General features: G+C 42.2%; 1 protein-coding gene across 3 annotated transcripts in view; it reads left to right on the plus strand.

The window, feature by feature from the left end:
• Positions 1 to 14338, plus strand: part of KATNAL2 (katanin catalytic subunit A1 like 2) — a 78179-nt gene that overhangs the window by 34761 nt on the left and 29080 nt on the right. For 2 of the 3 annotated variants that reach the window (XM_073213013.1, XM_017667077.3), the window contains 6 exons: positions 3036 to 3202; positions 4535 to 4577; positions 8151 to 8268; positions 9399 to 9497; positions 11971 to 12069; positions 12278 to 12355. In XM_073213013.1, the coding sequence (XP_073069114.1) occupies positions 3036 to 3202; positions 4535 to 4577; positions 8151 to 8268; positions 9399 to 9497; positions 11971 to 12069; positions 12278 to 12355 (604 nt within the window). The remainder of the gene's footprint in view (positions 1 to 3035; positions 3203 to 4534; positions 4578 to 8150; positions 8269 to 9398; positions 9498 to 11970; positions 12070 to 12277; positions 12356 to 14338) is intronic. The other variant, XM_073213014.1, reaches the window with a different exon arrangement.

Raw genomic sequence — 14338 nt, forward strand, 5'->3', positions numbered from 1 at the left:
ACTCAGAAGCCAGACTGCCGAGGCTCCAATGGCCACTCTACTTTGTTAACTAGTGAGTGTGGGCCAGTTACTTATTCTCTTTGTTCTTCAGTTTCCCTGCCGTGTAAAGTCCAGTGGTGGGAGATAGTGTTTAAGTATCATGTGGCTATCATTAATATGAAGATAAATATGTGACATGCTTAGAATAGTGCCTGACACAGAGTAAGCATATATGAAATGAACACTTGCTAGTTTACTATGGAGGTAGGATTTGAATTTTATTCCTTTAATTCCTAATATGGCTCAGCAAAGGACTTAAAGCAGTTGAAATGTGGGGTTGACTCCTTTTTATCTTTTGATGACATCTCAGTTCCACTCAAAGAACCCTGAGCTAAAATACCTCAAGGCAGTGTTTCCTAAGTGCGCGGAGCACTGGAACAGTGGTTCTGCAGAATGTGAATAGATGTTACTTTAAAAGAGTTTCATGTCAAGTAAGCTTAGAAAACATTAGGTTAAACTAAGTTAAGTTCCCTTATTTCAGAACTTCTCAAATCATTTGATCTACTAATATGCCATGGGAATATCTGTGCTAAAGTCACAGTATTCAGGTTTTGCAAACCTATTTGGCCAAGGAACCCTTTTTCCCTCAGGCCATCTTTAGGGAGCTGTTAATGCAACACTTTGAGAAATACTGCCTTCATAGATTAATCGACTCTTATAAGATTTAAGCTCACCTTACAAGACCCCAGCACAGTAAGCATAATATAAATAGATACTTAATAAATTATATTTGAATAGCCACTGAAGAACTTACTAGCATATAGATGGGTAGGATCATTAGAAAGCAAGACAGCCACTCACACAGATAATTCTTGATTTTTGTTGTAACGTAGTTTGTATTCTAGACATGGTATCAGAAAGGAGAACTGTAAAAATAAAAAGACAAAGAAAAGTCAGCACAGCTCTCCCTTCCCCTTGCAAGTGCTGTGATGACCTAGAGTTCTTTACAAGGCATGCATTTCACCTTTCTGCCACAAGATGGCCCCCTGCATCTCAAATCAGTGAAAATTCTGCTAGGTTCATATCTACTGGGAAAAGGACAGGTAAGTGGATTATCAAGATGACATGAACTGTAGGTGTTTTTAAGGACATATCAGTGTCAGAAAAATAGACCTATCTTTAATGAAATGCTAATAATTCAGATAGATTTTTATGGATCAGAATAAACAGTCAGAGAAAACTTTGTAGAGAAATCAATGTGGTCTGGTCTTGAACAATGCCCAGAGCATGGATAGACAGATACGATGTATGAAGACATTGTAGGCAGGGGCACAGAGAGAGAAGGGGCATGGCATAGGTGGAACAGTTAGGGAAAGGGAAAGACCAGAGTTCAAATGTGTGATGGAGAATTGGGGGGATCAGACAGGAGGGTTGTGGATGCTGGATCTTCTAATGCTCCATCTACCTGCATATCCTTGGGCCTGAGGGCCTGTCACCAGCCTCCCCATCTCTCCTACTGTGTCTTGCTCATTACCGCTCACTCCTCTTCCAGAAGTCCTGTCCTGTCATTTTGCTGGTAAAGAACCTCTAGTTGCTCCTCCTGCCAAACCTACTAAGTTCGAACCTCCTTCAAGCTCAGTGTGTTAGAACACTGAGAACACCTAGAAGCAGTTTTGTTCCCCTGATGAATTATTTTAGGAAATACATGGTCTGCCATCATCTGTTATTACAATTTTTGCCTAAGCCAAAACTCCATGATCCTGGAAAGAGTTCAGAATATAATGTGATGCCAGTAAAGGCTAGAAGCAATCTACAGTGTGTGTTAGAACCTTGTTTTTTCCTTTGCTTTACAGGTATATGCATATTTCATCATTAAAAAGTTTGGAAAGATAGAGAAAATGTTAATCATTATTTTTGAGTGGTGGAATTTTCTTTTGACTTATGTATGGTATTTTCTAGTTTTTTTTTCTTAAATGAGCCTGTGTTACTTCATACTAAATAAAGTACTAATCAAAACATGGATTTAGTTTTTCTTTCTGTAAAATGGGGATTAAGACATAGTATAGAAACCTGGTGAGCCATCAATAAGTACAGAGGCTGACTGACTATAATCAGTTGATGTGTGCAAGTTCCTTAAAATTAGCAAGGGCCATTGGAAATACTCACAGCAATCTCTTAGAAGAGAAAGTTCAATCTTCCAGCTGACCTGAATCTGGGGCAGGAAGAGAGAATTACAGAAAAAGTTGTTTCTTTCTACTTTCCCAGATTCTAATCAAACATCAAGAGCTCTAACCTGTAGCATGAATTCTTCATTTGAGGTCCTTGAATGAGTCCCTGAAATTGCATGCTAATATGTGCATATTTGCACATTTTTCAAGAAAGTCCATGGTTTTAAAAAGAAGTTAAGAACTGAATTTAACCTGGAGAGTCTTTCTACCTTCAGACACCTAGTAGCATAACATGTATCTGATTTAAAACTTTACCAGAAATAATACACCCAACTGCATGATGTCTTCTGGTACTAGATTTCCTCAATGATGCTGATCAACGTATTTTTGGAATTTCCTGCAGAGCTAAAGACATATTCTTTTGAATTGCCTCAGTGATGGAGAATCTTGCCTGATGGGGTTGCATTGGGATTTTGTCAATTAGGAAATGTTACCTAAAATAAGTACTGGTGAATAAAGAGGTAATCAAGTTGGGCAAGTGCCCATTTTTGGCTAAAACTGAGTAAAGGTAAATCACAAGATGTTTTCTTAGTTGATTAACTTTTTTGACTTTTAAGTACCTTCAAAAACGTTTTGAGCAATGATAATATCATTAGAATAAGTATGTAGCTTTCAGAGACAACATTTTGAAAGACAATACTTGGATATACTTAACATACGTGGGGCTCCTTACTATAGGCAAACCTCATATGTTCTAGTTTTCATCTAATGTGCTATTTAATATAAGCTTACTCTTCATGTTGAGTCTCTTTGGATTTGTAATGCCTGTTTACCTCTATTCCTTTTACCAGTTAAAATTTTTTGTTTTTCCTTCTGTGAAATGCCCAGATATATTGATGCAGCCAATGCTTTGGAGCAAGAAACTAAACTGGGATTACGACGCTTTGAAGTTTGTGACAATGTTGATCTTGAAACTATTTTGATGGAATATGAGAGCTATTATTTTGTGAAGTTTCAGAAATACCCCAAAATTGTCAAAAAGGCACCAGATGCAGGTACATGGCTATTTTCTAGAAATAAGGCTTTATCTCATTTTTAAGATTAGTGTTTCTTCATTTTATTCTCATATGTTGCTCCCCACCCTGAAAGAGTAGAACATAGATTACATGGCCTCTCTTTGATCCAGTGCAGAAAATTTAAACATGTTCGTCTGTACTTTGATGTCCTTTTATCACACTGCCATTTGTTTAAGGAATGTTATGTTTGAGGGCAATGAAAGCAAAACCCCACTATTTCACAGATACTTTTTAGAAGATCATCATTACTTTCATTTCCTTAAAGGTGGAGTTGTTGGAAGAGGATAAATGACTGAAGATGTTTTTCTTGTTAGGAAGACCTATTATCTATCTTCAAAATAACATGAAAATGAGTATTGGTGAAGCTAATAGCTCATGTATAGATAATGAAATGCTTTTGAAAGCCATCAATCCAGATAATGATCAATATGAGCAAAGACCCAGTATAGGTTAGCAGTCAAGTAGGCTGGTCGGAGGAAAGATCTAAAGTGAGGGCCGTGTTTTGTAGCAATATTGACTTAGAAGTCTGTAAGTGGGGAAGTTTATAAACCAAGGGAGATTGTTGTCCTTTTACAGGGCACTTGTTAAGCCACAGACTTTAACATTTCATGTGGAGACCAGGAAATCAAGAGGAACGTCAATTAAAAATTAAAAATACGGTGGATCTCAGAGCTGGAAGGGGTCTGAAAGAGAAGTCTTTTATCCAAGTTCCCTTCCAATGCAGGGCTCAGAGCTCTGCATCCTTGGCTGGTTGTTGGATCTGGGTTTTGGCAAAGAAAGCACTGAGTCCCAACCAGCGGGTCACCCCCAGGACTATTACTGCCATGATCTGATTTCTAGATTGCTAGCTCTGATCTAGTGTGGAACCATGGTTTCCTGGGATATTGGAAACAATGTCTTTACTTTCAGGTAAACTGACAGGATGTGACTGATAAGAGTTCCCTTGTAGACTCATGTGGTCATCTGGTGTCCCATGGCCGCAGCAAAATGGTGTGAAGTCCATGAAAACTTCACGGAATGGTAACTACAAAGCTGGCCCACACTGGAGCTGCCACCGGGTCCGTGGCCTCCAGCATGTTAATGTTTAAGGACACTGATGTCCTATGTGTGGAAATGCTGGGGGAGCATGGGTTTCTTTTGCTTCACTGGTAATTTCACTTCTCTCTAGATGAGAATAGCCAAGATTTCTAGATTCCAAAAGGCTATAGCACAGATTTTAAGAACAATATAAAAGGACAAACATACTGAAAAATTACTTTCTCTTAAAAATTAAATTCCTTCCTTTTCCTCCCAATATTTATTTTACCACAGCAGAAAATAACTTACCACAAAGAAGTGGAGGGAAGACCAGAAGGTAAAGTGAATGAAATTCATTTTGACCGATTCACCTCTAAGAGTTTGTGGGATCTCTTCCCGGAAGACTCTCCTGTGTGGCTCTGTGACTGTCTACCAGCAATACCAGACTGGGTCATATGACCTTAGTGGGGTCAGCCATGGGCTCCCCTCACATTACAGATATCCCGGACATGGGCCAGTATCTGTTTCTCCTGGTTTTAGAGTAAATAATTGCATCCACCAATTCTCTGCCTTCCTAGGCTATGTGGTATGAAAGATATGGACCTCAGAGATTAAAAGACCCAGGTTCAATTCCTGCCTCTGGTACTTACATGCCTGGAGCAAGTCTCTGACACATAGTGAGCTCCTGGCACATAGTGAGCACTCAAGAAATATCTCCCCCTTTAATTTCTTTGGGCACTCCCAGATCACATGTCCTGGACTGTCTGAAGATAATCAAGTCCTCCTTTTCTCGTGCTCATCTTATATTTCTTTTTCCAGCTTCTCAAATCCAAATCTCATTTGGGACTTGTAGCATCCATTTGGAGTCCCTCTGTCTCCTGACCATTCTGGGTTAGACACTCCCCCGAGGATCCTGCTCGTGCCTCAGTGTCCTCCCCACACCTCTCTTCCCAGTCCTGGCCCACACCATGTCAGAGCCTGGTGAGAAATGCACAGAGCCCAAGGGATAGCACAGATTTGGAGCATCAAGGGCTGAAGGTTTTGCTATTATAATAAAGCCCAACCCTCAGGGGAAGGGCTTCTGGTAGAGGCCACACAACCACTCAGGCAGTGAACAAAAATTTATAAAATCTTAGAATGCAACTGAAAGAAGAGAATAGACTGTGATCTTAACCAATTCATTAGGCCCTCAAGAGGTGCTGTGAATTCTGTGTGCCCTGCTAAATGCCCTGCTTTTGTGGCTCCAGTCCCTTGTCTGCAGCCTAAGAAGGCAGGGACAAAGCCACCTCATAGTGCTGTCTAGCATTGATTATAAAATGGTCGTGTAGCCTATGCATGCTTCATGATAATACAACAATATGCTGTCTGAGGCCATCTTTGCTTTGTGCTATTCTTTAGGGACAGTTTTGTTGTTTTGACCAAAGTGCTATTCTCTTATTTAGAGTTTCCTTAAAGCTAGTCAGATGCTGGTAATAAATGATAACTAGTTGTGAATAGAAACATCAAGGAGCATTTTGAGAGGCCAGCTTTGGAATGCATTTGGATTCTAATGATTTTTTCAGCTATACATTCACTCAAGCCCAGAACCTCCTTAGCATTCCTTACCTGCCAGAACATTCTGTGAGTGAGAACACTTTGCTTTCTTTTATGGATGGACCTTGATGGCTTGGGGTGTTGTCAGTTCCTCTTTGTATAGCTGTTTGTACATGGCAAGTGTAAAGGTTGGATAGCAAGTGGTTGGAGTCAGGAAGGATAACTAGGAAAGTAATGAATGGTATTTATTTATAATTTATAATCAAAGATTGCTACTGAAATGAGACGTTGTGTCATAAGGCTGCCTATTAACAAATGAAAGGGACTTCTTAATTTCTGCATCTCACACCAGAGAGTAAGCTCCCACTTTATAGATCTGCAGATGACCTAGAGGGGGAAAGGTCATTTAATGTGGTGGATTACAGAATTAGGGTGCCAAAAATATCTTCACAATTTGGGAGATGGTTTAAACTCTAACCAAACAGTCACAACAAAGCTCCCTCATTACAAAATCAGAGACCTCGAAATTTGAGTCAGCAGCAGATGCAGTCTGAGTCAACAGTGTGATGTGATTGCTAATGTTGTCTTAGGCCTCATCAATAGAAACGGTGTCCAAAAAGTAGGAGATGATTTCCTTGGAGTCAGCAAAGGGAAGGGGACCAGGATGAGGAAAAATATGGGAGCTAGGTAACCTTAGGAATGACTGGAGCAACTGGAGGTGTTTAGCTTGAAGAATAGGAGTCTGGAGGCAGGGCTGGAATAACAGAGTAGCTGTCTTCACTCTCAGGGCCTTCCCTGGGAATTCCATGGGGCGCACCCAGGACTGGTGGCCTAAGTTAAAGCGGGAGGACTGTGGTTCCATATTAGGAAGAACTTCACAATTATTAGAGCTAATGGAAATGAATGGCATTGCTTTGCACTTTCATGCACTTGTCTTTGGTCACGTTGCAGCAAATCTGTCAATCAGTTGCCTCCAGTGGAAAATCATAGATTCCCAGTTTCCTGCCAGCCACACAAGGAGGTGGAGACAGGTTTAGCTACATATATAAAGCCGTATATATATATATATATTTATTCACTTCATTTAAGTCAGTGCTATTCACAAGGATTTGCACTTTTAAAATGCTCATTTCACAGATATTTCATTTTTGTGCCAGCAAAAGACCTGAGGGACAGACATTCGTATTCCTAGTTTACAGATGAAAACCAGATGCCCTGAAAAACTGCCAGTTGTTCACCTCTGATGACATTCACCCTGGTGGGCCCAACATGTGGGATCACCACGTGTGGACATGGATGTCATTACTAGTGTGGGTGGTCTTGCCGGCCCAAGAGCTATGCATTTATACTAGATACAAACGTTTCTTTCCCACAAAGAAATGGAGTTGAGATAGCAGCTCTCTGAGACCACTTAGAACATGGGGAGAAACACTACTAGTGCATCTCCTGCAAATGCATCTTACATGCAAGGACAAAAGAACTGAGAACCAAACGATTCATGATGTGGGAGCTCATGTTCTGCCTCCCATCAAGTCCTGCCTCTCTCTGGATGTCATCTCCTATCTGAAAATACTGTGATACTGAATTTTATGTCTCATTAGGAGGACACAGTAACAAATCTATTTTACCTCTGTATTGATGTGTAACATATATACAGTCACATGCGTATATACTCCTAACAACCACCACCACTTCTCACCTGCCTGCAGGCTGCCTTCCCAGTCAGTTCTCCCCATCTCCACCACACTTAGTTACTATTCTGACTTCCAACCCCATCAACTTATCCTGTCTTAAGTGAACAGTATCTGGTGGAAATTTGTTTTGCAAACATGACTATTTGATGACAACAGAGATGAGGTAGGGTCTGCTGGCCTTTGACGTGGATTGTACAAAGCATGAGAAGCATTTTAAGTGGGTAGGGGACACCCAGAACACTGGCTTAAAACCACAGGCAACCCCTTGGCTTCCTAATGCTTCTTAATTTGAGCAGAAGGACTCCTTCCTCCTTGCACCTCTCCACTGGTCTGAGTGCTATTCTGTAAGGAAGGTGGGAAGAAGAAACATTGGAAGAATGCTTGTAAAGCAATGTGTTCTTGGGAGTATGTAACTATTTGCAGAAGGCTGAAGCCAGGTGGCATAAAGGGGAGTCAGGGGACTAGAAGAGGAGGTAGACCTCTAGTTGGTCTTGGACAAACTCAAGGGGTAGACTGCAGCTAGTCAGGACCAGGGTGGACAGAGTGCCGTGTAAGGACTGTGTTGTGGCACATCTGAATATCTTTCCAGAACTCTCTTTAAGTGTGCTACACAAGTTGTTCAGTTACCTCAAATTAAAGGGTTGAATAATAATTTCCTCCAAGGTCTTTGTTCCCTCCCCTAGGGCGATGAGTGACAATTGTCAAAATCTTCCGAAGATCAGTCAGCAGAGGCCATGGTCCAAAACTATGGTGGGAAAGCCAAGGGACACCAGACCCCTCCATAAGGAGCATCCCAAACAGGTCAGGACGGCTTTGCTTGGTGTTGGTAAAACTGCAGGTAGCTGAGAAATGGCTGCAAGAAAAAAGTCACATTTATTTATTTTTTGAGGACCTACATTTTTTAAATTGCTGTGTGATTCTATGACATTGTAGATTTTCTCCCATTACACTGGATTAAGACCACAGGGCAATACCTGGGCTTCCTAGTGTTTCTTAATTTGAGCAGGACTCCTTCCTTCCCCAACCTTTCCCCTGGTTGGGATGCTGGGTGATGGGTCCCAACTCGAGGGGTGAGCCCTAGGCCCAGTCAGAGCAGGGGGCCTGGCTGTTGCAGAGACTGACAGACCCATCTGAGGTGACTGTAGGTGCCATATCTTCCTGTTCCAAAGGAATCTTAAGAAAGTCTTGTGCATGGCTGGGCCTCAGAGACTCCCGTGGTTTCTCCAAGGCACACACGGTTAGTCCCCACTCCGGACCTCCACACTGGACTTTCTGGGGAGGGATGGGCAGCAAGAGGAGAGAGAAGGCTCCTGACTCAGGAGATCTGTGCTTAAGACCTCTTGAGTCAGGACAAAAGACATCAGGTTTTAAAGGAAAGCGAACCAAAAGAAATTGCAAAAGGGATGGGAGGAATGAATGTCAATGATGTCTAGAGGGATAGAAAGGAATAACCATGGGACTCCACTGGCCAAGAGGAATCTCTCACTGTCAACGAGGTTGAGTGGTTCTCGCCATTGCAGTCTCACTCAGGTGGAAGGGAGGTGAAGGTGGGGCAGGATGAATCCCACCGGAGGGGGGTTGACTGCAGACTCTGCTGCATCGCCAAACTCAGCCACCCCTGACCACAAACACCTCTGGTCACAGGAGAAAAGACAATCTGGCAAGCAGGGATGGGTTGAGGCACAACCATTTCCTCCATTGGAAAAGCTGCTTGGGGCCCATGGCTTCCAGAGAGACCTCCTTTCACACGGCCCAGCCTGATGGTTAATTCACCTTGTTGCGTCTGCACAGAAGTGGCTGAATTCCACATGGGGTTCCCCATTTACAGACTGATGTCCAGCACTTGATTTTGGATGATGGAATAGGCAGGTTCAATGGGCATCTCCAAGTTGTTCTCCACAGATGACTTCTCACTGTCTACCCTTCCTCAGGAGGATGTCAGTGATACTCACATGGAGAGTGCTGACTTTGGCTTAAGTATATCAGGAATGAACAAAAGCAGTGGAGAGGAAAACGTTCGCCTACATAAAGTAAGCAGACCTCAGGAACCTGACATTGAAAGGGGAGATTCCTTTTTCTTTTTAAAAATGAAAATAAAAAATTATTTTTGTCCGATAGGAAAGCTAATATGTAACGATGGGAGTTTGGCTGTGAGGTGGAGTGGGAGGCACACTGGAGGAGGATTAAAATCCTGGGGTTCTGGTCTGACTCTCCTTTCTGGGTGAATGGTCTCTAGGGAGCTCAATTTTCCCAATTGTAAGTGGAGAGGTTTGGAAATGATGGTTTCTAATGTTCCTTTCAGCCTAAAACTTCTGGGATTAAAATGATACATGTTGGCGTGGCTGTTCTGCATCATTTAAGGAGTTGTGATCTCACACTCATTTTTCAAAAAATTTTTTTATTAAGGTGTGATTGATATACACTCTTATGAAGGTTTCACATGAAAAAACAATGTGGTTACTACATTTACCCATATTATCAAGTCCCCACCCATATCGCAGTGCAGTCACTGTCCATCAGTGTAGAAAGATGCCACAGATCCACTATGTGCCTTCTCTGTGCTACACTGTCTTCCCTATGACCCCCAACACACCATGTGTACTAAACATAATACCCCTCAATTCCCTTCTCCCTCCCTCCCCACCTGCCCTCCCACACCCCTCCCCTTTGGTAACCACTAGTTCATTCTCAGAGTTTCTGTCACACTCATTCTTTCTGTCCTGTCAGTGGTACTTGAGTAATGGTATCACCTTTACTCCTTGGAGGTATGGCTCCAGGCTTAAATTTAATGTCATGTAAACCATGAAACTTCAGTAGATATAGGGTTGATCTTGTTCTCAGTGTGTATCTCTACCCTTTCATAATGAACCTCTAGTCCTGATTCAACAACAATAGTTTCTCAAACAGAAAAGACCCAGATAGGGTGGATGTAGGTAGAAGTCAGGTTAAGACATGCCATTTGGAAATAAGAAACAGCATTAACACCAACACATGTCTCTGGACTGTAACTTCCAAAGTTGTATTCTTTAAGAGTCATCTCTCTGTCTTTGATCAAGTTCATAGACTACAGGGCTACTGACTTACCTCTGGCCAGCTCTTCTCAGGCAAACTAAACTCTGGGTGCACATGTATTTAGAGGGGAAGCTTGGGAGTATCTCCCTGGAAATCAGGGGAGCTGTGCTCCTTTCATGGGCTTCAGTTATGAGGGCCTGCTGGAGATGCAGCATTTGAATCAGGCCTCCCACGGAGAAGTATTTCCCTGTTCACTTTCACTCCTTCGTCATGTTCACTTTCGTGTCTAGCAATTTTGCAGCATTAGTTTTTCTCATGCATGCCTCACATTGATATTCAGGGATATTTCTGATCAGGTCACAAAGAAGGGACTATTTAACCCAGCACTTAACCTTTGAATGAGTTTGGCTATAAATTTCTTTCCGGCCAAAATGTTGTCAGGGCAAAGTGTAGACGGTTTTCTCCTGAGCATTTCTAATGTTCATAAGCTGAATGAGAGTGTACAGCCAGGGCTCCATCTCCAAAATGGGTCTATCACTGCCATGTTCAGGACGCTAGCTTCAGGATTCCCCGACTACCCTGCAAATACAGTAGGCATGTTGTCTTAAAGGCACTGGCTTGGGAGTCAGGCTGCTTAGGTTCAAACCGAGGCACAGACCTTTCCAGCCGTGTAAACTTGGGCAATTTGTTTAATCTCTCCAAGCCTCATTTCTCTCATCTGCAAAATGAAAATAATCCTAGCGCTTGTTTTAAATGTCATAATGAATGGAGAGTCTTAGTACAGTGCCCAGCATATAACAAATGTTCAGTAAATACTGGCTACTGTTACCGGTTTTTGTATGCATCCTTACCTTTTCCTTCTGCCTATAGGAGAGACAAAATGGCATTGGGAAGAGTATGAGAGACTGATATATGGGTCCAAATCCTGACCTTAAGTCACTTGTTAGCTGTGTGGCTTTGGATGATCACTGACCTATAGCCTTACTTCTACATCTATAAGCTAGGATTCTCCTCCTGACTAATGGAAGTTGTATAAGATTTGGAAATAATACTCACAAGGTTCCTTGCACACCCGTTTTGTGACAGGCACTTTCTACTGAGTGGTAAATGTATATTATAGTCAGTAAATTGGAACTATTATTATTCTTGTGCCAAAGAATTCTTGTGTATGGATGTTTTAAAAGGACGAGACAATATAGGGGAAATAAATGTGTTAAGAAGTAGATGCTATGTATCAGGAACTGAAAAATGCTCGAGAACTGTTATTCAGATCAACTTCATTCTGAAGAATTTATTTACCAACTTTTTTTTTCCTTGAGTGCCCTAACTTGAGAAAATCATCTAGGTCGTTGTTAGTGCAGGTTCTTGTCAAAGCTTCACTTTCAGTTTGCCCTACATAACAAGGTACCTAAATGTGTCTTGATTTAATGAAGCTGAGCTATTAAGGACGGTCTTCCCTCCTGATTTAATAGTGTAAATTACTTCTTTCAGGGCCAAATCATTGACTTCCGGGAGCTGCTCACAGATGCTATCAAAGGCACAACCAGCAAACTTGGCTTGAACAGCTTCGACTGTAACCCAGACCCCTCTGTAAGTCGCTAAGATATGACATTCATCTTGCAAACTGCCAAAATCCACACGAACCTTAGAAATATGACTTTGAGTCCAGAGAAAGCTTGAGATCAAGTCAAAGATCACAGTAACCTGCCACCATTTTGTGTCATCCAGATCTGTGCCCTGTTTTTTTCCTAAATTATGAGCAATACTGTGACATGAGGCTTTCTGTTCCCATTGTCAGGAACGATTGCTGAAACCTCTGAGTGCATTTATTGGCATGAATAGTGAGATGCGAGAATTGGCAGCCGTGGTGAGCCGGGTAAGATCTGATATTCACTTCACAAATTTACGGAGGCGGATTGGAGCTCCTGGAGCATTGTGGGCTGCTTCTTTTATTAATAACAATAAATATGATCATTTATTTATAAAGTGCCCCCACTTGCAGAGGCACTCATATTGTTTAGAGGCACAATAATGCATGATAAATAAATTATGGAATCATAAAATTACAATAGAAAAAGCCCACCATCTCACTATAGAGGCCAAGAAAACCAAGAGAGAAAAATGTGTTGGAAGGAAAGGGACAGGTGAAAGGTTTTAGAACCGAGCCAAAAGTTAAGGAAAAAAGCCTCTTAGAGAAGGAAGGAGCATGTCTGTGTCATGTTTAAACAGTCAAAGCCTAGAAGTACAGATGTTGGGAGTCTGATGATTTTTTAATTGGAAATTTCCATGAGAAACAAGATTAGTAGGAAAGATTTTTTCATCCAGACAATGGGTTTCTCAGGCTTACCAGAATCTAAAGGCAGTGAAGTCTAATGGTCAACCACACAGGCTCTGGAATCGGTTGACTTAGATTTGATTTCTTAGATCCTCCTCTTTCTAGCTGTGTAACTTTGGGCAAATACCTTGGGCAAAGAATGATTACTGGAATTGTAGGATACTTTTCAGTACCCAGTGATCTCCTATTTAATGAATGGCTGAGGCTGAAACCTTGGCAGGCTCAGAGAGATGTTTAAAATGGTCCAAACCATGCGCACCTCTCTGCGGTGACTCTGGCTCCCTGCTTATCTGCTGAGTCCTGCAGCTCTTACTGCACACCTGTCAGGTGTCAAGTGTGTGCTGCTGCACACCTGTCAGGTGTCAAGTGTGTGTGGGGGTTGGAAACACAAAGGTGAAGGAGTCAGACACAGTCCTTGCCTGCAGGAGTTTCTCATACCATGGGCAAGGTATACACTGAAAGCATGAAGGAGGGGTATTTTGTGCCAACGAGTGGGGAAGGTGTTAGGGAAGAAGATACTCAGGATGTAGCCATGTGAAAAGGAGTAGAAGAGGAGGTTGGAGGCATTCTGGGCAAACGTCCACACCTGTTAAAGGGTCCACCTATGCAGTGTCTACACTGAGCCAAGTAAGACTCAAGGTGTGGTGGGGAATGGGTCAGGAGAGGCCTGAGTTCCTCACAGTGCTGTGGGTAGGGCCCAGGGCTGAGAACTGGACTGGAGGAGATGAAGGATCTTTGAAAGGTGTCCATCAGGAAAAGGGGATGATCAAATGTGTTTTTCGTTACCTTGTTATAATGACAGTGTGGTGGGTGGATATCAAAGAAATGGATAGGGAAACCAGCTTTGATGTCACTGTCAGTGAGAGAGGATGGGGGACTGAGCCAGGCTGTGGTAACCGGATGCATAAGAGAGCAGATAATAACATTTTTTATACTCACAAAAATCGATAGTCTTGTTACTGTTTTTGTAAAAGGATAACATGACTAGTGATGATAGAGTTGCAGCTGGAAATGATTCCATCTGGCGTCCTCTCTGTAATACCATGGGAGGCACTTGGCCAGCCTCTGCTTGAATGCTTGCAGTGATGGGGAGCTCACTATCATATGAAGCAGTCCTATTCAGTTCTGACACAATTTTTGATTGATAAAAGGAGGACTCCCTGTTGGGAAATTGATCCCTACCACGTGGAACTCAATGTCAACCCTAGAGGAGGGCAAGACATACTGCTGTCATCTATGGATGCTCTGAATTTCAAGACAGATGAATCCCCATTGTGTCTGAAGCTTTTCCTAAGGAAGTGTGGTCATAAGGATGTGAGTGGCTGGTGGGTCAGTGTGAAGATTCATGCTTTAAAGACAGATGGGTTCTCCCAACATCTGGGGAGACTGAGTCCCTTCTGTCATCCCATCCCCAAATCACTTGTATGAACTGTTTCTCTAATAAAAATCATTACCCTTGGTGGAGGGAACCAGGAGGATGAGGGACAGGAGTGAGATTATAACATTTCCCCAGCATTTGAAATA

Source organism: Manis javanica, chromosome 9 (genome assembly GCF_040802235.1).
Source record: "Manis javanica isolate MJ-LG chromosome 9, MJ_LKY, whole genome shotgun sequence".
Taxonomy (NCBI): Eukaryota; Metazoa; Chordata; class Mammalia; order Pholidota; family Manidae; genus Manis; species Manis javanica.